The following is a 22,620-nucleotide window of genomic DNA, read 5'->3' as shown; positions in this document are numbered from 1 at the left end:
GAGCAGTTGTCATAGAAGGGGCCCAGGGCCTGGGCAGATGGCCAAGCAGCATCTAACGCACAGTTTTATAACCTGAAATAGAGATTTCATTTATAAGTATGGTAGCAAAGATGAAGTTTATAAGGGAAAATAAAGATAGATATGAGTTCAGAAAAGTGTAGAGCCTCATAAATGAAAGGAAGATGGTGAGTACTTTAAAAACTGGCAGCATCTGTGAAAGTCACTTAATACGTAAAGAAATCTTTCGAATACAACAATAAATAGGCCAAAAGGAAAACAGGCAAAGAGGACAAGAAGTCAAGACAGACTTTCAGACCATGTTGAATTCAAAAGCCAGTTTGTCCACTAGCAGCTGTGTGGCTAAGGGTGATCACAAAACCTCTCTGAGCCTCCATTGCACTGCCTACAAAATGAAGAGCTGTTAATAGGCTCCTTTCCTACCTCCCTGCTCCCCTTGACATAAACCTAACAGTTCTCAACAACAGAAAGTGGGAGGAGATTGTGCAGCTGTGCTGAGATATAATCGTGTCATTTCCCTGCTTACATTTCAAGACAGTGTCCTCTGCCTTCAGAGGACACTGAAGGTATGAAACACACACTCTTTTGAGTGACAGCAGGGCCCTTGAAGACTTACTAGCTGGCTTTCAGTCCAGCCTCATCTCTACCATCTCAGGAAGGTCCAGCAATAACAAAGTTCACGTCCCCTGAACACTTACTTCTCTCCAAAGCCATCAAGTGTTTGCACACACTCCCGGACACACAGCGTTCTTACCTCCATTGGAACAAATATCTTGTATCTTGTCTGTACATTGGCCTCTAAATGCTATTTAAGAGCCATGGCCAAGGTGTTTCTTTTTCTCGTCCTACCGCCTTTCTCAGGGCCCGATGGCAGCGGTGTGTCCATCGCGTGCATGCCTTTATCAAAGCTCTTGCCCACAGGGAATTCTACTCAGTGTTCTGTGGTGACCTCAATGGGAAGGAAACCCAAAACAGAGGGGATATATGTATATATATAACTGATTCACTTTGCTGTACAGTAAAAAAAAAAAAAAATCTTTTGCCATATTGCACTGAGAATATTTTGTTTTTAATTTTTATTGGGGTACAGTTGATTTATGTTAGTTATGTTTAACAAACTAATGTTGTGTTAGTTTCAGGTGTACAGGACAGTGAATCTGTTATACATAAACATATACCCACTCTTTCTTAGATTCTTTTCCCAAATAGGCCATTACAGAGTATTGAGTAGAGTTCCCTGTGCTATACGGTAGGTCCTTATTAGTTATCTGTTTTATACATAGTAGTGTGTATGTGTCAATCCCAATTTATCCCTCCCCGCCCTTACCGCCCGTAACCATAAGTTTATTTTCTACGTCTGTAACTCTACTTCTGCTTTGTAGATAAGTTCATTTGCACTGCGATTATTGTGTGCGTGTCTGTCTCCCCTACGTGACCAGACAGAAGACGACTCCAGCGTTTCCACTGCTGTCAACACAGAGTCCAGCTGAGCGACGCACACACAGCCCCAGCCCTGAGGGTCTGACGGCACGCACCAAACCAGTTGTCAGACTCACACGTACCCCCATGCACGCCAGCATGACTGCTCTTAGAGCTGTTTGGATTTTGTAATTACTAGGTATGATGATGACCAAAAAGGGAAAAATCCCCAAGGCTGGAGTGAGAAGGAGGAGCAGGTCTGAGCTTCCCTTCCAGAAGCTTCTTCCTCCAGGCACTTCGTTTATGATAACATCTTAAGCATTTGGCTCATGTGACAGGTCGGCCTCCTCTTTCCTCGAGACCCTGAATGCCCTCCAGGACACTCCCTGCATTGTATCATGTACTCTGTTTGTTCTCTGTGAAAACAGCCTTGCTGAACATAAGGAATCTGCAGACAATTCTGACAACTCTCACGGTCAGGCACGCATTCACCATTAGACCTGCAGACCTTGTCATCTGCTCTGTCCTCCTGTTGGGGTCACATCCAATGATTCTGAGGTCAAGTTGGGGTGTATTTCCAGGCCACAGCTCAACGTCTTGCATAGTCGTATACAGCAGAACAGACACAGCAACAATGAATTTTAACTCAGTGCCTCCAAACAGGAGATTGCAAAGTGGTGGCCCGAGTTGACTTGGTATAGCAGCGTATTAAAGCTATAAACCCGAATGCCCGTAAGGTGGACATTCCCCCCTCCACACCCTAAGCCCTAGCAGTCCCTCCCCTGGCCTTGCTCACCTATGAAACCTGCCAGGCCTTGAAGGTATGTGTGCCCATGAGACCACCCACCCCACATACTGAATGAGCTCCAAACAGATATGGGGGCTGGGACTGAGGGTAGGTCTCTGATGCATCATGGTGGCTGCTTTGGCTGCTTTGAAAGGACACCTTTCCTCTGCACTGCCCCATTCTGTCCACTTTGAAGGGTGGGGACCCCAGGGCCCAGAAGCCTAGGAAGGCGTGAGCCTCACTGTCACGGCGATTACAAGAGGGCGTGGCCTGAGAGCCCCACGCTGGTGAAGCTCTTCTCTGAAAAGCAAAAATTAATTTGGGGTGGGGTTGGAGTAGCAACTTCTGCCAAACAAGGGAATCACAGAGTCCCAGCGAGACCCAGCAGTGGTTCCTATATTTTCACAACAGCTGAGAATGGCTGTCGCAGCGAAGCCTGCTTCACCCCGCCTGCTATTTTTAGCCTCCTCTCTGCCACGCTGGCGAGGCCGTGCTGCCACATGGCAGGGAATGGGATCCATGTGTGCAGACTGGACCACTTCCAGCGGCCGAGTGTTCCCTTAAAAGGCATGAGAATGTCAAATCCGACGGCTACAGGGACAGGAGCGTGGACTCCAAGCGGACGGCGAATTTCCATCTCAGAGAGCTCTTTGGGGACCAGGAAACTAACAAGAGCCTGCGTGTCAGCATCCTTTCAGTGAAGACCGGTTTTCATTTTGAAACTGAAATCAGGATGAGAATTTGAGCTGATATATATGTTGCATTCTGGTCGTCCAAGGAAAGACTGCCCCTGTGTGATTCATTTGTGGCAGAGACTTGAGAGCCGCTCATGGAAATTCCCTTCAGACATTTACTTTACAAATCAAAGCTGTTTGGCCATTTGGTTAGAGCTGGATGCTAAACAGACCCAGTCTCAGCTCAAGCCTTTCCCAGGGCAATCCCACAGAAAGAAACAGTTTTCTGAATGTATTCTAATATAGAATAAAATGAATAGAATAAAGTAGAAGACAATAAAACAGAATTAGAATATATTCTAATTTAGGACCCTTATTCTGAATAGTATAAAGCGTGCATAAGTTTTTGTTTCTGGAAATGATTAATACTTATTTTTATTATCCTGAAGTTGTGTCTTATCATGAGTAGCATAAATTCCCTTGATGAGGTGGGAAATCTAACCAACTATTTATTGTACATGAATAAGGGCCAAACACTCTAACACCGAATCCCTCTCTTACCTCACTAAAGTAGAGAAAAACAACGATGGAGAAATGTTTGAAGTCTTTTTTCACCTACTGTTTTCCAAGCATTGCCATGGGTCACGAGCATTAGGTCTGGTGCAGGGATGAGTTAAGGCCACCAGAAAAATTCAGAAGGTGGGGAATTAGGCGTGGGGCACGGACCACTGACACCCACGGTGAGAGATGCAGCGAAGCAGCTGCCTTGCTGATACAGTTAAGTTGACAGTCATGACTTTTCCTGGACCACAGTGAGGGAACCACAATAGACAGGAAATGTCAGGAAGCGCCACTAGTTCAAGTGCTTTCCTTAATGAAAACTATAGAACTTTGTTTCTGCTGCTCTGTTTTGCTTTGGAAACTATCAGGAGTTAATTTAGAAGAATAAAGATTACGGCATTGGGTGAAGTACACACGGTTTGTTAAATGGCACATTGCTCTGTCGTGGACACACACTCACAAACCTACGCACGCACAGCAATGAATACAGTCAGCCCCCATCCCCCTGACCAGAGCCCCACTGACCTTCGTCACGGGCCTAAGGGAAGTGGGCTTGTTTGTCTGGGAGTAACGTCAGTCATCTTGCAAATGATTGGCTCAAGGAAGGCCACCTCAGCCAATTCTAAACATTGGAATTCGGGCGGGGGGGAGCTGCTGGGAAACACGCTGTCACTCCCGAGAGAGCCACAGAAAGAGATGGTCTTCCTTTTCCATTAAATATTGCTGTGTCCAAGTGAGGGGACCATCTCATTACCAACCTGAGGGTGGAGCCCACACTGAAAATAGCACAGAGAGATGAAGAGCACCTGGTCTTTGATGACATCATTCAACCATCTAATTGACTGACCCTACAGCCCATGCTCTGGATTTCCTGTGAGGTGGGGATAGAAAATATCTTTATAGGCAAAGCTAATATGATATGGGGATTCTGTTCCTGGCTGCTGAGGCCACCTAATACGCATGTCAACATCTGCACGAATCTTCTCAAGATTTCCCCTGCCCTCATTTCAGCAGCATTCAACACAGCTGAACATGCTTATTTTCTTGAAATAGTTGCTTTTCATACTTTCCAAGATACCATATTCTCTCCTGGTTCTCTTCTATTTGTTCCAGATGTTCCTTCTCAGACTCTGCCTGGGCCCCTCTCCTCTGCTCACCATCTAACTGTCAGTGTGCTGAGAGGTCTATGCTAACCTCCTTTCCCTTCTCTATGTACACTCGCAAGCTGGGTTATCTCCTTTGGACCCGTGGCTTAGAATATCCTATGCTCTCCCCAAGTGCCAGCTCTATACCCTTAGCCCCAGTCACTGCCCTGAACTTCAACTGCCTTGTTGACATTTTGACTCAGAAGTTCAACTGGCATCCCAAATTATGATGCATGTGAGGGAATTCTTGATTTTACACCCGTTTCTAAAAAGAAGCAAATGGCACACCAAAAACACCATTTCTCCCTCATTTGCCCTCATCACAGTAAAAGGCATCTCATCAGCCATTTAACACCCTTTCCTTCCCCGTGTGTCTAATTCGTAAGCAAGTCTTATTGACTCTGCTCCCAAAAGAAGTCCAAACCCACCCTCTCTTCTCCACGTCCTCTGTCTTCTCCAACCAGGGCTGCAATTCCGAATCACCCCTCCCCGGTGTGCTCCAGGCCCACTAGCCACCTTGCTCGTTCTCCAACATGCCAGACTCAATGTGTCAGACTCAGAAGACCCAGCTCTACTCCAAACCCAGAACTCAGGTCTCCCTGTGCCTGGCTCCCTCTTGCCTTTGGGGTGTTAACTTAGAAATCAACTCTTTAGGGGGCAGAATCAAGAGGGCATACTAGGAAGATGTGGAATTCATGTCTCCTCACAACTAAGGCACATACCAGGCACCAGTGGGGGACCATGGACGCCTAAGGGGACGGGAAGAACCCCCAGCAACCAGCTTGCGAGATCTTGGTTCCCAGGCTGGAGGTCGGGCCCAAGATCCTGTGGTGGGAGCTCTGAATCTAAACCGCTGGAATAACAGAGAACCTCAGACCCCAGAGAATATCAATCGGAATGATTCGTCCCAGAGGTCCTCATCTCAGCACCAAGACCCAGCTCTATCCAACTGCCTGCAAACTCCACTGCTGCATGTCTCAGGCCAAACAACCAGTAAGACAGGAATATAACACCACCCATCAAAAAAAAAAAAAAAAGAAAGAAACAACAAAAAAATATATTACAGGCAAAGGAGCAAGGTAAAAACCTACAAGACTAAATAAATGAAGATGAAATAGGCAACCTGCCTGAAAAAGAATTCAGAGTAGTGATAGTAAATATGATCCAAAATCTCAGAAACAGAATGGAGAATATACAAGAAGCATTTAGCAAGGATCTAGAAGAACTAAAGAGCAAACAAATAGTGATGAACAACACAATTACTGAAATTAAAAATACTCTAGAAGGAATTAATAGCAGAATAACTGAGGCAGAAGAATGGATAAGAGAGCTGGAAGATAAAATGGTGGATATAACTGCCAGGGAGCAGAATAAGAAAAAAGAATTGAGAACAGTCTCAGAGACATCTGGGACAACATTAAATGCACCAACATTCGAATTATAGGGGTCCCAGAAGAAGAAGAGAAAAAGCAAAGGTCTGAGAAAATATTTGAAGAGATTATAGTCAAAAACCTCCCTAACATGGGAAAGGAAATAGTCAAGTCCAGGAAGCACAGAGAGTACCATACAGGATAAATCCAAAGAGAAACATGCCGAGACTATCAAACTATCAAACTATCAGACTATCAGACTATCAAACTATCAAAATTAAATACAAAGAAAAAATATTAAAAACAGCAAGGGAAAAGCAACAAATAACATACAAGGGAATCGCCGTAAGGTTAAAAGCTGATTTTTCAGTAGAAACCCTGCAAGCTAGAAGGGAGTGGCAGGACATATTTAAAGTGATGCAAGGGAAGAAACTACAACCAATATTATTCCACCCAGCAAGGATCTCATCCAGATTTGATGGAGATTACAACCATTACAGATAAGCAGAAGTTAAGAGAATTCAGCACCACCAAACCAGCTTTACAGCACATGCTAAAGGAACTTCTCTAGACAGGAAACACAAGAGAAGGAAAGACCTACAATAACAAATACAAACCAATTAAGAAAATGGTAATAGGAACATACATATCTATAATTACCTTAAATGTAAATGGATTCAATGCTCCAACCAAAAGACATAGACTGGCTGAATGGACACAAAAACAAGACCCGTACATATGCTGTCTACAAGAGACCCACTTCAGACCTACGGACACATACAGACTGAAAGTGAGGGGATGGAAAAAGATATTCCATGCAAATGGAAATCAAAAGAAAGCTGGAGTAGCAATTCTCATATCAGACAAAATAGACTTTAAAATAGGGCTTCCCTGGTGGCACGGTGGTTGAGAGTCTGCCTGCCAATGCAGGGGAAACAGGTTCGTGCCCTGGTCCGGGAAGATCCCACATGCCACGGAGTGGCTGGGCCCGTGAGCCATGGCCTCTGAGCCTGCACGTCCAGAGCCTGTGCTCCGCAACGGGAGAGGTCACAATGGTGAGAGGCCTGCGTACCGCAAAAATAAATAAATAAAATAAAATAAAATAAAATAAAATAAAATAAATACTATTACAAGAGGAAAAGAAGGGCACTACATAATGATCAAGGGATCAATCCAAGAAGAAGATATAACAATTGTAAATATTTATGCACCCAACATAGGAGCACCTCCATATATAAGGCAAATGCTAACAGCCATAAAATGGGAAATAAACAGTAACACAATAATAGTAGGGGACTTTAACACCCCACTTTCACCAATGGACAGATCATCCAAAATAAAAATAAATATGGAAACACAAGCCTAAAATGACACATTAAACAAGAGGGACTTGTGATATTTATAGGACATCCCATCCAAAAACAATAGAATACACTTTCTTCTCAAGTGCTCATGGAACATTCCCCAGGATAGACCATATCTTGGGTCACAAATCAAACCTTGGTAAATTTAAGACAATTGAAATCATATCAAGAATCTTTTCCAACCACAATGCTATCAGACTAGATATCAATTACAGGAAAAAAAACTGTAAAAAATACAAACACATGGAGGCTACACAATACGCTACTAAATAACCAAAAGATCACTGAAGAAATCAAAGAGGAAATCAAAAAATACCTAGAAACAAATGACAATGAAATCACGACGACCCAAAACCTATGGAAAGCAGCAAAAGCAGTTCTAAGGGGGAAGTTAATAGCAATACAATCCTACCTCAAGAAACAAGAAAAATCTCAAATAAACAACCTAACCTTACACCTAAAGCAATTAGATAAAAAAGAACAAAAGCACCCAAATGTCAGCAGAAGGAAAGAAATCATAAACATCAGAGCAGAAATAAATGAAAAAGAAATGAAGGAAGCAATAGCAAACATCAATAAAATTAAAAGCTTGTTCTTTGAGAAGATAAACAAAATTGATAAACCATTAGCCAGACTCATCAAGAAAAAAAGGGAGAAGACTGAAATCAATGGAATTGAAATTCATTTCTAATAGAAATGAAAAAGGAGAAGTAACAACTGACACAGCCGAAGTACAAAGGATCATGAGAGATTACTACAAGCAACTATATGACAATAAAATGGACAACCTGGAAGAAATGGACAAATTCTTAGAAGAGCAAAACCTTCTGAGACTGAACCAGGAAGAAATAGAAAATATAAATGGACCAATCACAAGCACTGAAATTGAAACTGTGATTTAAAATCTTCCAACAAACAAAAATGCAGGACCAGATGGCTTCACAGGCAAACTCTATCAAACATTTAGAGAAGAGCTAACACCTATCCTTCTCAAACTCTTCCAAAATATAGCAGAGGGAGGAACACTCCCAAACTCATTCTACGAGGCCACCATCACCCTGATACCAGACAAAGATGTCTCAAAAAAAGTAAACTACTGGCCAATGTCACTGATGAACATAGATGAAAAATCCTCAACAAAATACTAGCAAACAGAATCCAACAGCACATTAAAAGGATCATACACCATGATCAAGTGGGGTTTATCCCAGGAATGCAAGGATTCTTCAATATATGCAAATCAATCAATTTGATAAACCATGTTAACAAACTGAAGGAAAAAAACCATATGATTATCTCAATAGATGCAGAAAAAGCTTTTGACAAAATTCAACACCTATTTATGACAAAAACCCTCCAGAAAGTAGGCATAGAGGGAACTTACTTCAGCATAATAAAGGCCTTATATGACAAACCCACAGTCAACATTGTTCTCAGTGGTGAAAAACTGAAACCATTTCCTCTAAGATCAGGAACAAGACAAGGTTGCCCACTCTCACCACTCTTATTCAACATAGTTTTGGAAGTTTTAGCCACAGCAATCAGAGAAGAAAAATAAATAAAAGGAATCCAAATCGGAAAAGAAGAAGTAAAGCTGTCACTGTTTGCAGATGATATGATACTATACATAGAGAATCCTAAAGACGCAACCAGAAAACTACTAGAGCTAATCAATGAATTTGGTAAAGTAGCAGGATACAAAATTAATGCACAGAAATCTCTTTCATTCCTATACACTTATGATGAAAAATCTGAAAGAGAAATAAAGGAAACACTCACATTTACCATTGCAACAAAAAGAATAAAATACCTAGGAATAAACCTACCTAAGGAGAAGAAAGACCTGTATGCAGAAAACTATAAGACACTGATGAAAGGAATTAAAGATGATACAAACAGATGGAGAGACATACCGTGTTCTTGGATTGGAAGAATCAGCATTGTGAAAGTGACTGTGCTACCCAAAGCAATCTACAGATTCAATACAATCCCTATCAAACTACCAATGGCATTTTTCACAGAATTAGAATAAAAAATCTCACAATTTGTATGGAAACACAAAAGACCCTGAATAGCCAAAGCAATCTTGAGAACGAAAAACGGAGCTGGAGGAATCAGGCTCCCTGACTTCAGACTATATTACAAAGCTACAGTAATCAAGACAGTATGGTATGGTATGGTACTGGCACAAAAACAGAAAGATAGATCAATGGAACAGGATAGAAAGCCCAGAGATAAACCCATGCACATATGGTCACCTTATCTTTGATAAAGGAGGCAAGAATATACAATGGATAAAAGACAACCTCTTCAATAAGTGGTGCTGGGAAAACTGGACAGCTACATGTAAAAGAATGAAATTAGAACACTCCCTAACACCATACAACATAAATTCAAAATAGATTAAAGACCTAAATGTAAGGCCAGACACTATAAAACTCTTAGAGGAAAACATAAGCAGAACACCCTTTGACATAAATCACAGCAAGATCCTTTCTGACCCACCTCCTAGAGAAATGGAAATAAAAACAAAAATAAACAAATGGGACCTAATGAAACTTAAAAGCTTTTGCACAGCAAAGGAAACCATAAACAAGACAAAAAGACAACCCTCAGAATGGGAGAAAATATTTGCAAATGAAGTAACTGACAAAGGATTAATCTCCAAAATTTACAAGCACCTCATGCAGCTCAGCATCAAAAAAACAAACAACCGAATCCAAAATTGGACAGAAGACCTAAATAGACATTTCTACAGAGAAGATGTACAGATTGCCACAAACACGTGAAAGGATGCTCAGCATCACCAATCATTAGAGAAATGCAAATCAAAACTACACCTGTCAAAATGGCCATCATCAAAAAATCTACAAACAATAAATGCTGGAGAGGGTGTGGAGAAAAGGGAACCCTCTTGCACTGTTGGTGGGAATGTAAACTGATACAGCCACTATGAGAACAGTATGGAGGTTCCTTAAAAAACTAAAAATAGAACTACCATACTGCCCAGTAATCCCACTACTGGGCATATACCCTGAGAAAACCATAATTCAAAAAGAGTCATGTACCACAGTGTTCATTGCAGTACTATTTACAATAGCCAGGACATGGAAGCAACCTAAGTGTCCATCAACAGATGAATGGATAAAGAAGATGTGCCACATATATGCAATGGAATATTACTCAGCCATAAAAGGAATGAAACTGAGTTATTTGTAGTGAGGTGGATGGACCTAGAGACTGTCATACAGAGTGAAGTCAGAAAGAGAAAAATAAATACCGTATGCTAACACATATATACGGAATCTAAAAAAAAAGTGGTTCTGAAGAACCTAGGAGCAAGACAGGAATAAAGACACAGACGTAAAGAATGGGCTTGAGGACACAGGGAGGGGGAAGGGTAAGCTGGGACGAAGTGAGAGAGTGGCATGGACTTATATATACTACCAAAAGTAACATAGATAGCTAGTGGGAACCAGCCATATAGCACAGGGAGATCGGCTGGGTGTTTTGTGACCACCTAGAGGGGTGGGATAGGGAGGGTGGGAGGGAGATGCAAGAGGGAGGAGATATGGGGATATATGTATATGTATAGCGGATTCACTTTGTTATAAAGCAGAAACTAGCACACCATTGTAAAGCAATTATACTCCAATAAAGATGTTTTAAAAAAAACTTGTTTGAACTAGTAAATAAATAGACTTTTTTTTTCCCTCGAATATATAGAGGCTCCACCAGTTTTTTCGTATTGTCTCACTATTTCTTTGTCTAACCTTTCCTGGAAAATTTGCGCAGACACTGGAACTTCTGCATTCCTCTTGAATTCAAACATGCTTGGCTGGTTTTCTCTGCAGCTCCCCGAATCCCTTCCACTAGATGACTTTTTGTACCAGTAGCCTGAAAGTTTTCATAGACACCTCTTATTTAAGGCAGGAAAATCGTACGTGCTTTCCAGGTTGAGTCTTACTTGGAAAGTGTCACCCTTATGCAGAGTCCCTTTCTTCTTTGTTTCCCATTACCCTCTACCAGGTGCCTTTGGGCTGGAGCGACTGGGTTTTTAAACACTCCTTCTTCAGTGTTTCACTCTCGGGCAATTCTATGCCCACCACGTGAGTCGCAGAATCAGGAATAGTGCGGAAAGGGATCACTGAACTTGTTCACGCTGGGCCTCGGGACCTCTGAAGGACTGTCCAATTCTGAAGTCCTGACTCCAAACAAACAGGAAGACCCCCCTGGGAATCCGATGGCACTAAGAATAGCACTTCAGCTCCAGGGAGAGACAGGAGGCACACACAACATCAAAAGTCAGAACCCTGAACTAAAATCGGAGAAGGAGCAGACCCCTGGGCAGCCCCTGGACCGGGGCCTAGCAGCTCAGCACCATCAGCAGACCCCAATTTCCCCGGAAGCCACACCCAGAAGGCCGGACTCCGAGAACCTGACCAACAGCCAGGTCCAACTGGAAATGTGACAACGAGGGAAATTTGGCAGTGTAATCTGAACAATTCCCTAAAAATGAATCACCGTGGGGGAGAAATCTCAACCTGATGTTGAGGGTTCAGGATATTGGCTTCCTACAGGAAGACTGGTGCCCATTCACACTCCTTGTGATTTTTTAAAAATTATGTAGAATGTTGTAAAGGGGGTGGGGGCGGGGGGGAGGAGTAGAAGGCACTTATATTCACAGATCCAGCAAAGCTGACGAAAGGATCGAAATGTGCTGATAGTACAGTCCAAACAGATGTCTCAATGACCTGGCCTCGGAGAACCAGGCACAAGCCCAGAACGGCTAGCTTTTCTAAGTCCTCCCCTGAGCAGCTCCGGATAATGAAAAAGAGATGGGAAAACTGTCATTAAAGGAAAGGGAAAGGAGAGAGGGACTTTCTGCCCGCTGAGAGTTTCAGAAGGTCTTAGAAAGGGACTGGGTAGGCCGTGCTTTTTGCTGGACGAAGATACGGAGCTTGAGATTAGATCCAACTTTCAGGGAAACAGCCCCTGGGGAATGACAGCGAGGATCCCGCAGGAACCAGTACACCTTTGGGAGCTCAGGGAGCGCTTCTGGGTCATGCTGACTTTCTCAGATACAGTCTCCATTAGGTCGTAACTGGGTGAACTGGAACACTCTGACCCTCTGTTTCATCATCTAAAGAACTAGTATAGTGACCGCTACCAGACAGCACTGCCTGAGATAATGTGGGTGAGGCAGTTAGTACAGTGCCTGACACACAACTGCTACTGGGTAGAGGTAAATTGTGTTAAGATTACACCGTCTTCTAGAACAGCCCAAAAACTCAGTGCATTACCCGAGTAGAAGTTTAGTTTTGCTCACAAAATTCAAAACAGGTGTTCTTTTCTGGCAAGCCACCTCCGTGCACACAGCCAGGCTGGAAGCTGTCCAAGGTTGCCCCATAAAGCACTGGGTGGACCCTCGGGTCAGGGGCACGCTACAGCGCAGGCAAGGATGTGGAGACCGTGGCACCGTCTGACAAAGAACAGGCCTCAGAAAGAGGTCCACAGCTGTCTCAGGTCAGGAGTGCAGCTCAGACCACGCTTTGCTGAACACAAAGTCAGCACAGATGATCTAACATCTGTTTGGTTCTAGTTCCTTTGTGGAAATAATGGGTAAAAAACTGTACACAGACATTACCTCAATTCTTGCACATTTTAGACCAAAATATACCCAGAGTCCACACTTCATTTCCTCTGCTGTTGCTCTGGTCTTGGTCACCATCGCGTCTCACCTGAATTTCTTCCATGGCCTCACCACCGATGTCACCACCCCATCACTGGTGTCACCGCCTCATTGCCTGAGGTCTTGTCCCCACAGAGCAGCTAGTGGATCCTGTGGAGTTCAAGGACGTTCCTGTCGGTCCCTTGATGGAGCTGCTGAATCATGGCTCCAGGTCACTGAGTAAAAGCCGGTAGATCGACCCGGGCCACCAGTGGCCCCTGGGCCCCCGCCCTCACTTGACAGAACCCAGCCCAGGGCCTTCTCCTCCATCCGAGGAACACGCTGCTGTAGGGGTCCCATCTGCCCTGAGCTCTCTCCTCAGTTACCCCCTTGACTCACCTTCTTCAGGTGTTTCTCAAAGTCTCCTTCTCAGCGAGGCCCACGGTGATCGCGCTACTGAAACATGGTGGCTGCCCCAGCACAGCACCGCCTGCCCCTTACCCCACCTTCCCTGCCCCAGAGCCTCGTCACCTCCTGCAAAAGCACTTCTACCGTTTGCTTCTTCTTCATGGTCCTTGCATTCTCTCTGTCTCCCACCAGCAGCATGTAAGCCCCTCGGGGGCAGGGACTCTGTCTGGTTTGTTCAACACTTTATCCTAAAAGCCCAGAGGAACACATACAATGTGCTCAGGTGTCAAATGAATTAGTGTAGCCAACTGTCTCCACTGAACAAGGCAGAATTATGTGGAAATGGGATCTTAGCGTGAGATGCAAAATCAGCCTGATTTTCCAGGGGTGGAATGAACCCACTAATGACTCTTCCACTCTATTTTATAACTAACATCGGGGTAAAATGCAACTTCAAGATTAGGGCCTAGACACTGGGAAGGGTAAGTGCTGTAGTTGGGTAGGGGACATGTCTGGTGGCCAAATGGGGTTTCTAGGACCACAGCCCTCCCTCCAGTGGTGTCTGATTCTGCACATCTGAGCACCCCTGGGTGTGGAGGTAAGCTGGGGCCACAGGTGATGTGTGTGCCCTCAAGCTCTCCTAAAGTCCACGTTTTCTCTTCCTGGGAACCACATGCTAAATGCACGAGGGCAGGGTAAGAAACCGAGGGAACTGGAAAGGCAGCTGCGGTTATTTTTCTCCTCAGCTCTTCCCACGTCTTCATGCTTTACAGATGCATTTGTGTTGCCTGGTTCCCCCAGTAGGTCAGTTCCAGCGGAACTGCATTTCCAGTGCCTAGACCTGGATCTAGCATGTGACACATGTTCAGTAAAGACTTGTGGAACAAAGGAATGAAGGAAGGAAGGAAGGATGAGTGGTTAGGTACATCCACACAACACAGATTCTAAAACAATTAAAATTTATGAATAGTGCAATTCGTATATAAAAATATGTTCAAGTTGAAAATAACTGTTTGATAAGGGTAATGCACAGGTTTATTTTAGAAACAAATTTAAGTGTAGGAATATTTAAAGAACACTTAAATCACCACGCCAGAAACAACCGCTGCTTAAATTTTGTTGTATTTGCTTTTGTTATTTTCCTTCACAAAAGGGAAATATAGGTGTGTGCATGTGCACATATATATGAAACTATCATATTAAATATACAGATTTCTATCTTTTTAACATCATATCATATATATCAACTGATTAATGGCATCGACCATTTACCAGCATCATGATGTATTTTTTAATTAAATTTTATTGGAGTATAATTGCTTTACAATTTTGTGTTAGTTTCTGCTGTACAACAAAGTGAATCAGCTATCTGTATACATACATCCCCTCTTTTTTAGTTTTCCTTCCCATTTAGTTCACCACCGAGCACTGAGCAGAGTTCCCTGTGCTATACAGTAGGTTCTCATTAGTTATCTATTTAATACATAGTAGTGTATATATATCAATCACATTAATGGCTATGTTTTTCTTTTGTTGGTGAAGCAGGATGTATGTAAGCATCCTTTTCTTGTTGGTCATTCTGATGATCTCGCATTCACTTTTGTCATTGCAAATAAAGCCATATCCTTAAACATAAATTTTTGTGCATCTCCGATTGTTTCCTTAGGATAAATTTACTGGGAGAAAAGTCATGATAACTTTAAATGCTGTTCACTCGCACACGCAGCTGGATGGGGCTAAGGGAATGATGGCCATCACGAGTGTGGTGAGGGTTCTGTGCATGTATTCATTTGTCAAAACTCATCAAGCAGCACACAGAAGTGGATGCATTTTATTGTACGTAACGTTGTTTTTTTTTTTTAATGTGATGGGGTGAACCGACCCCACGTGAACGGTGCAGGAAGCAAGATGCCCACCATTCCGCCCTCTCTCGGGCTTTGGTTTTCCCAGTCGAAGCGCCCCCACTGAGGGGAAGACCTGGAAACTGCTGTAAGGACGGAGGGGATTTCAAGCAGCAGGGGAAGGAAGAGGAGGGGAGACTTGAGGTCGTTGTTGGGCAGAGGAACTTTGGGGCTGAGAGAGCTTGTTAAAGGGTGTGTGTGAAGCCAAACCATGGACATGTGATGAGCCTTCTCCCTCATCCCCTCGAGGAGACTTCAGTCACTAACGTGTGGCGAGGCAGACTCACACACACCAGTGGGGTGCCTTGGGGTGCCAAGGCTCACTTCTAGGAAATCGAGGGGCAGAGGAGGAAAAGCAGTGTTCAGCCTGCACTAGAGATCTGGGGCTCAGAGCTCTCCACTCATCAAGTTCCTACAAGAGGCTGGTGGTGGGTGCCTGGTGGATCCTGTTTTCCCAGAGTTGACGGCTAAGGGCCCCAGCTTAGAGCACAGTAACCAGTCACTAATGAGGTAAAACAGGGCCGAGGGAGAGGTGGGGGGGGGGGACTTTCGAGAGCAACAAAGCGCTTATGAAGAGGCCACACTCTTCCCTCACTCCCTGCGGCATCAGGAAGGGGTGTCCACCGGACCCTGTCCCTGAAGACAAAGAAACACTCAAGACTTGGAGATGATGGTCTGAATCATTCCTTCCCACCACCACCAAGTCAGGGGCTGGAGACCAGCTCTCCACTGACCATGTTCCTGACCCCTGAACCCGCAGGACCCCTGACCCCTGGTCGAGTGGAAAGACGGATGTGGCAGTTGATGTGGCAAGGTCATGGGCATTTCCTATGGATTAAGTGACCCGAGAAGGTGGCTGGACTTGAGCCAACTGGCTTACACTGCTCTCCAAGGGGATGCTCTCCTGCACAAAGACACCAGCACCGAGGGTCTGTGAAGAGGATGACCCCCAGTAAGGGGCTGTGAGGGGCGGAAGAGGTTCACAGAACTGCCAGGCTAGGGCCCCTCAGCTTCCGCCAGAGAACCGACATACACCCCGAGAGAGTCAGCACGGGACCCTACCACAGAAAGGAGTCAAGGAGAGAACAGAAGCCAACAGATAGTCAGCTCCAAGTTCACCTATGGAGCCTGGGAAGGAGCTCCAGCCCAGAACTCCACAGGCTTGGGGAGAAAAAGGAAGGTGGGAGGGAACAAGCCATGGGCTTCTCCACTCTAATCATCCAGTACCTGCACTGGTCTACAGGGAAAAGGGTCTGCACAGCATCTGGGATTTAAGTTTTGAAATGAATAAGACCCAGCCTGAAGATCCAGTAGTGATGGTTTCAATAACCAATGCCAGTGAGGAAGTGACAGCATTCAACTGAAATCTCTTAACTACAGCTGCTACCTTGCTGTTAACAGTGGATCGACAGATCAGAGTTGGGAACTGGTATTGGAAACCCTAAAACTGTGTTATGTGTTGAATTGTGTCCCGCCCAAAAAAGAGGTGCTGAAGTCTTAACCCCCAGGACCTCAGGATGTGACCTTATTTGGAAATAGGGTCATTGCAGATATAGTTAGATAAGATGAGGTTATACCAGAGTATGGTGGATCCCTAATCCAGTTTGACTGGTGCCCTTATAAGGAGATGACCATGTGAAAACAGGCAGAGATTGGACTCACATGCCTATAAGTCAGGGAATCACGAGGAAGTAGGAAGAAGCAAGGAAGGACTGCCCTATGGGTTTCCGAGGCAGCATGGCACTGCCAACACCTTGATTTTGGACTTCCAGCCGCCTGAGCTGTGAGCGAATACATTTCTATTGTTTTAAGTCACCTGGATTGTGGCACTTGGTTATGGCAGCCCCAGGACAAATGCACACAGACTGTCCCATCCACTACACCAGTGAAGCTGCCTTTCCCAATCCCCCTGCAAATGTTTCTCTGCTCCAGTGGGATGGGATGCGCTTGGCTTGACTACCCACAGCCTGAGGGGAGGCACGCAGGCCTGTTTCTGTGGAAGGGGGCTGCTCCTGTGGGGCTGGAGAGAAAAATCTCTAAGAAAGCCATAGAAGGAACATTTCCCACCCAGGTTGAGTACCTGTTTGAAAGGGATTCATGGCCATCACGGGGCCCTTGGTAGTTCCATTGGCTTGGCCTCACGCTAAAAAGGGGGCCCTTCAAAGGTGGGGAAGCAGTCAGCATGGCCTAGAGGGCGGACGTGGTCCAGGGGCCCCCTGACTGTGAGAGCTTCTCAGGAGTCCTCAAAGCCATGCAATCTACCCTGGGCTACCCTGATATTCAACCAGGCTCTCTCCATCCCGACAAGGTGCCCAACGTCTTGGATTGTGAAGTGCTGAGTCCTCCCCCAGATTCCTGCAGATTCCAGCAGAGGGGTCCTTTGCCCACAGCATCTTCCTTCCATCTCTGCCTTTGGCTGCATTCTCTGACACACCGACTCGGGGACAAAGCTCAGTTCTTCCTCCAATTGCTTTGCAGATGTGCTCACTTTGAACTCATTTGTGAATTTAGAAATTGCACCCAAAGATCTGGGTGGAAATCACAAGGAGTGGTCTCTGTGACTTCCCAGCCTCTCCCCACCCATCTCCGTGGCTCTACACACCCTCTCTCTCCTCCTCCCTACCTCTGATCAACAAATTAACTGACAGATCCTTCCCCATCTTACATAAAACCGTTCTGTCCACACCCAAGGTCCCTAGAGCTCGGCCGGAAGCACTTGTCAGAGTAGATGTGTTTTATCAAACAAATTCAGTTTCCTTCCCAAGTGGAGTTCAGGTACCACCTAAATATGTATTTATTTGTTTCTTGTGTTATTTCTGAAGACAGGAGCAAAAGGGTCTTTAAAGAAACAAGAAACTTTATGCTTCATCTTTGAGACTCCAGAAAGGGGACTGGGGATTCCTGGGCCAGTGACATCCCACCTCTCAGCCACTGTAGGCAGGAGCAAAGGGAACCCCCAGGAAACAATTATCTTAAAGGGGCAGGGAAGGAGGCCACATCTCTGGGACACAGCTAGAAGTTAAAGGAGAGCATGAAAGCCAGCCTGGTTCTTAAGACTAGGAAGACTCCAGGGGCCCTAAGCAAGGAACGTGACCCACCCGGCCATGGAGAGCTGGATCCACCGGGTTTCCCACTGTCGACAGAGCGCCCTTGCCCCTTCGCTGGAAATCAAAGGGTGGTACCCAAGACTGGGGGCTTGAACGGGCTCCAATTCCCCTGTCCTGGGGTGATTCTGACAACAGGTGCTAGGGAAACGACACAGCCAAGAACACCAAACCCACACCACTTTCAATATACTTTATTAAAAAGTTTCTTTGTATAAATTTCCTAAAAATTTTAAAATTAAAATTAACACCCCCCCCCCAAAAAAAACAACACAGACACAACATTAGAGGAATGCCAAAAAAATCTCTATTATGACTTTCTTTACATCCTTTAATTAAGGCATTGGTCCCACAACAGTGCACAAAGATTAGGGGATTTTGCTTCCCTCTAACTACATTGTTTGTTAGAAGCTCTAGAAAAAGGAAAGTCGCTCAAAATCTAATCCAGGAAACTGGGGGGGAAATGGAAAAGTTAGACTCTTGTTTTTTCTCCATACACAGGCTTTCCATCTAAAGTCATGCTTAATTAAGAGGGGAAAAAAATGAACCAAGCAGAAGTATATAGAGTAGCTGTGAAATTGGGGGTTATTTTCTAGATCTTACACTTGCCTGTAACAGGCATAACGTGAAACTCCAGAGGGAATTTGAATTTATAGGAATGTTCACATAAACACCAGCAGTGGATAACTATTACACAACGTTCAAAGTATACAATGTAATTGCCCGGAGACAAAGAGGGTTGACTCCACAGACACATTTAGCACCATATTGATAGGTCATGCAGCAGACGTTTCCTCCCAAGTTCGAGTGTAAATCAAAGCATGAAATGGTACAGTGCAAGGGAATCTATACACAGAGCTTCTACAAAGACGACTGGCGATGGCGGACTCCTTCTTCTTCAAGAGGTATGTGTCACTGGTCGGCCGCGCTTAGGTCCCAATCGCAGCAATGACTCCGGGCTTGATGAGCACTGAGCATGGATGGCGGGGGCGGCGGGTGAGGGTGGAAAGGAAGAGGAGGGGAAAAGTCACATTACTGACCCAAAAGGACACTGTATTTCTCATGAAAATATCCATGGCCTCTGGCTTTCATCACCAATCTCACTTTTCAGTTCATTTCCTTCAGTGGCTCCCCTGGAGCTTCTTGGCCTGGGGTTTGGGGCTTTCTGTGCCATCTGAGCCCTTTCTCTCTCCTGGCATCACCTGCCTGGCCTTTAAGCAAACCCAGCGCTCCCATTCCGCCCCAGAATCTCTGTGTAGCTGTTCTGATTTTATTACCAATCACGTTGCCCAGCATAATGGAGATATCGCATGGCCTGGCGGTCCACATTATCATTTAGAGGAAGCAAGATTATTTAAAGTTGAATAGACTATATAGCAGTTATTATTAATTGTTCATTATATTATTTTCCTAATAACCATGTCTGTTACAGTATTTTATGAATAACAGAAACTTAGTAATATTTCTGAAGGGTGAGGCGTGGTCCACCGTATGTTTCCTCATCGGCAAAAATACAAGGATACAAGTATGTTTTTAGGAGACCATAATAACTCAGAAAATTAACCCCGTGTGTTTTATTTGTACACCTTCCTCATCTGAAAATTCAATTTATCTTCTTTTTCAAATCTATCATCATCATTATCATTCAAATATCTTTAAAAGGTGAATTATTGGCCTGGATCCCTTACCTGCAAAAACCACCAACACAAAAGAAGAATCACTTACCAGGAGGGCAAACCTTTTCACATTCATCCTGCGAATCAAATCTGTTTTCATTTCCACCACAGCCTCCATACCAGAACCTGGCGCAGCTTTCAGTAACGGAGTCATAGTACCATTTCAATATAAAGTCCCTGCAAGTTCCTTCTTCTTTTGGCAACTTACATATATCTTGAAGAACAAGATGGGGAAAGAGGATTTATGAGAACGTGTAAGTTACTGTGCTCCCAGCGTGAGGGGCTGAAGCTCTAATCACAGTGCCGTCAGAGAGAGAAAACAGAAGAATTTCCAGGAGGAAAACTTCCTTTACCTCCCCAGTCTTCAGTTTCCTCACTGTCAGGTGGACATACTAATCACCTACAGATCTGAGAGCAATAAATACAATCTTATCGATGAAAGGACTTCATAAACTACACTTGGAATCCCAAATGTTGGCAATTATTATTGGATGATTTCAGATTAAATGAACTGTGTTTTCCCCTTTCCAATCACTGGGTCACTTAGTCTCCGGTTCTTTCAATGCTCAACCCCCGGAGAAGAAACCTAATTTTAAAACCTTGGAGTTTTCTACTCCTTGCAAAATAACAATTAAGTTCTGTCAGAATGTCATTCAAAAACAAGACTCTCCATTTCACTACAAGCCAGGTAGATTAAAAACAAAAGTCAAAGTGCAAAAAGAAAATCCTTTATGAATATGTGTGTAGGGACTTCCCCGGAGGCACAGTGGTCAAGAATCCACCTGCCAATGCAGGGGACATGGGTTTGAGCCCTGGTCTGGGAAGATCCCACATGCCACGGAGCGACTAAGCCCGTGCACCACAACTACTGAGCCTGCACTCTAGAGCCCGTGAGCCACAGCTACTGAGCCCACGTTTCACAACTACTGAAGCCCGAGTGCCTAAAGCCCGCGCACCACAGCGAAGCGTAGCCCCCGCTTGTCGCAACTAGAGAAAGCGCACACACAGCAACAAAGACCCAATGCAGCCAAAAGTAAATAAATAAATAAAATTTTTAAATGTGTGTATATGCACACATGTGTTGTGTCTGTGTGTGTGTAGCTACTACCTTTGTGACCAGTCAAATTTAACAAGCCAAAAGAAGAGCTAACACTGATGCAAAATTCACAGAAGCAAAAATGTCACATAGCAAAGCTATTCTGAAGACAGCATTCTTTTTCCAGTTAAGGAAGTTTTTGTTTTAAATGCATGCTTCTGATGCAGTCCAGCTGCAGAGTAAAAGCTACATTCTCCACCACGCCTGGAAAAAAAGAAAACTTTACAGTTCACACACAGTAAAACTTCTGTTTACAGTGTTTTCTGGCAAACTCTAGATCTGGCTGGAAAAGAGAAACATTAATATCAACTGTTATCTGAAAGTTTGAAAAACGTAAAACAAACCCCTGGAGTGGACAATGTTACATGTTTATGTGCGTAACTAACACCCGTGAATCACCGGCCCTCCCCACACAGGGCTGACATTTCCGGGGGCCTTTCCCCCAGCTCCATGGATGGCAGGGGTGGTAGGCATCTTCAGGGATGGTGGGTAACAAGAAGTAAAAGGAAAATCTAGGTCTTCAGGTAGAAAACCAAAGCTCAGGTCGAAAACCAAAGCTCAGGTCAAGCATAATGGACCAGACTTCCAGGCACAGGATTGAGGCTCAGAATTGGTCTAAGACGCTACCTGGTGACTCTGGGGAGGCTGTCACCCCCGCCCCCAGGAGGAAAGTGGCCCCACACCTACAGCATCTCTGAGTTGCAGACACTTTCAGAGCCCCAGAAGGTCAGCAGTGCTACCAAGAGCTTTTGAAGACCCAAATGAGGCCAGGATAAAATGATGACAACTTACAAAAACAACTTGCTTCCTCTCAGATGTGCCAACACTAGAGGAGAAGGCCTGGTTTGAAGGAATGAGGGGACTGAGCCAGGCAAGATCGTTCAAGCACCAACACACATCCCTTGTTTGCCGGTGGGTCCCCTGTTAGCGTGGGAACTTGGCCAAATGGTCGCCTCATCCCCTCCCCTTTCTTCCCCAGAGCATCCCCCAGTGGCCCAGGTTGGTTCCACTTTGTCCCAAGTGCACCCCGTCCTGGCCATCTGTGTTCAGCTCTTTGGGTCCTACTCCCCTGTGCTCTTCTGAAGCAACAGAAGTCTTCCCAGACCCAAGGACACCCAGCCTGGAGGCAGCCCAGCAGCAGGACCCTGCTCCCTGACCAACTGGCTTTTCCAATTTCCCTTGATTTTCACCTTCAGTCTCCGGTACAAAAGTACGGCTCTTGCATTCTACATCCTTTATTCCAGCAGGAGTTACTGCCAAGACCTTTAAGGTTTACTAATGGAATATGAGGATGCTACTACTCTGGACACGTAAATTCTTGGAGAACCAAGAGAAATATGTTAATGTGGGCCTCAACTTTATGCAAAGACAAGAGCCTGGGGTTCTCCATTTTTAAAGCATGAAAATGGGAGGTTTTCTGTTCTTA

The 22,620-nt window shown here is 44.7% G+C and overlaps 1 protein-coding gene across 2 annotated transcripts in view; it reads right to left on the bottom strand.

Moving 5' to 3' along the window:
• Positions 1-18,600: 18,600 nt before the first annotated feature.
• The window catches only part of COL6A3 (collagen type VI alpha 3 chain), an 80,904-nt gene continuing 76,884 nt past the window's right edge, over positions 18,601-22,620 (bottom strand). For both annotated transcript variants that reach the window (XM_082659023.1, XM_082659024.1), the window contains 2 exons: positions 20,148-20,312; positions 18,601-19,392 (listed from right to left, as the gene is read on the bottom strand). In XM_082659023.1, coding sequence (XP_082515149.1) covers positions 19,352-19,392; positions 20,148-20,312 — 206 coding nt within the window. In that variant the 3' untranslated portion in view covers positions 18,601-19,351. The remainder of the gene's footprint in view (positions 19,393-20,147; positions 20,313-22,620) is intronic.

Source organism: Grampus griseus (assembly GCF_964374135.1).
Source record: "Grampus griseus genome assembly, chromosome: 7".
In the NCBI taxonomy this organism is placed as follows: domain Eukaryota; kingdom Metazoa; phylum Chordata; class Mammalia; order Artiodactyla; family Delphinidae; genus Grampus; species Grampus griseus.
This window is presented reverse-complemented; position numbering and strand designations above follow the sequence as displayed.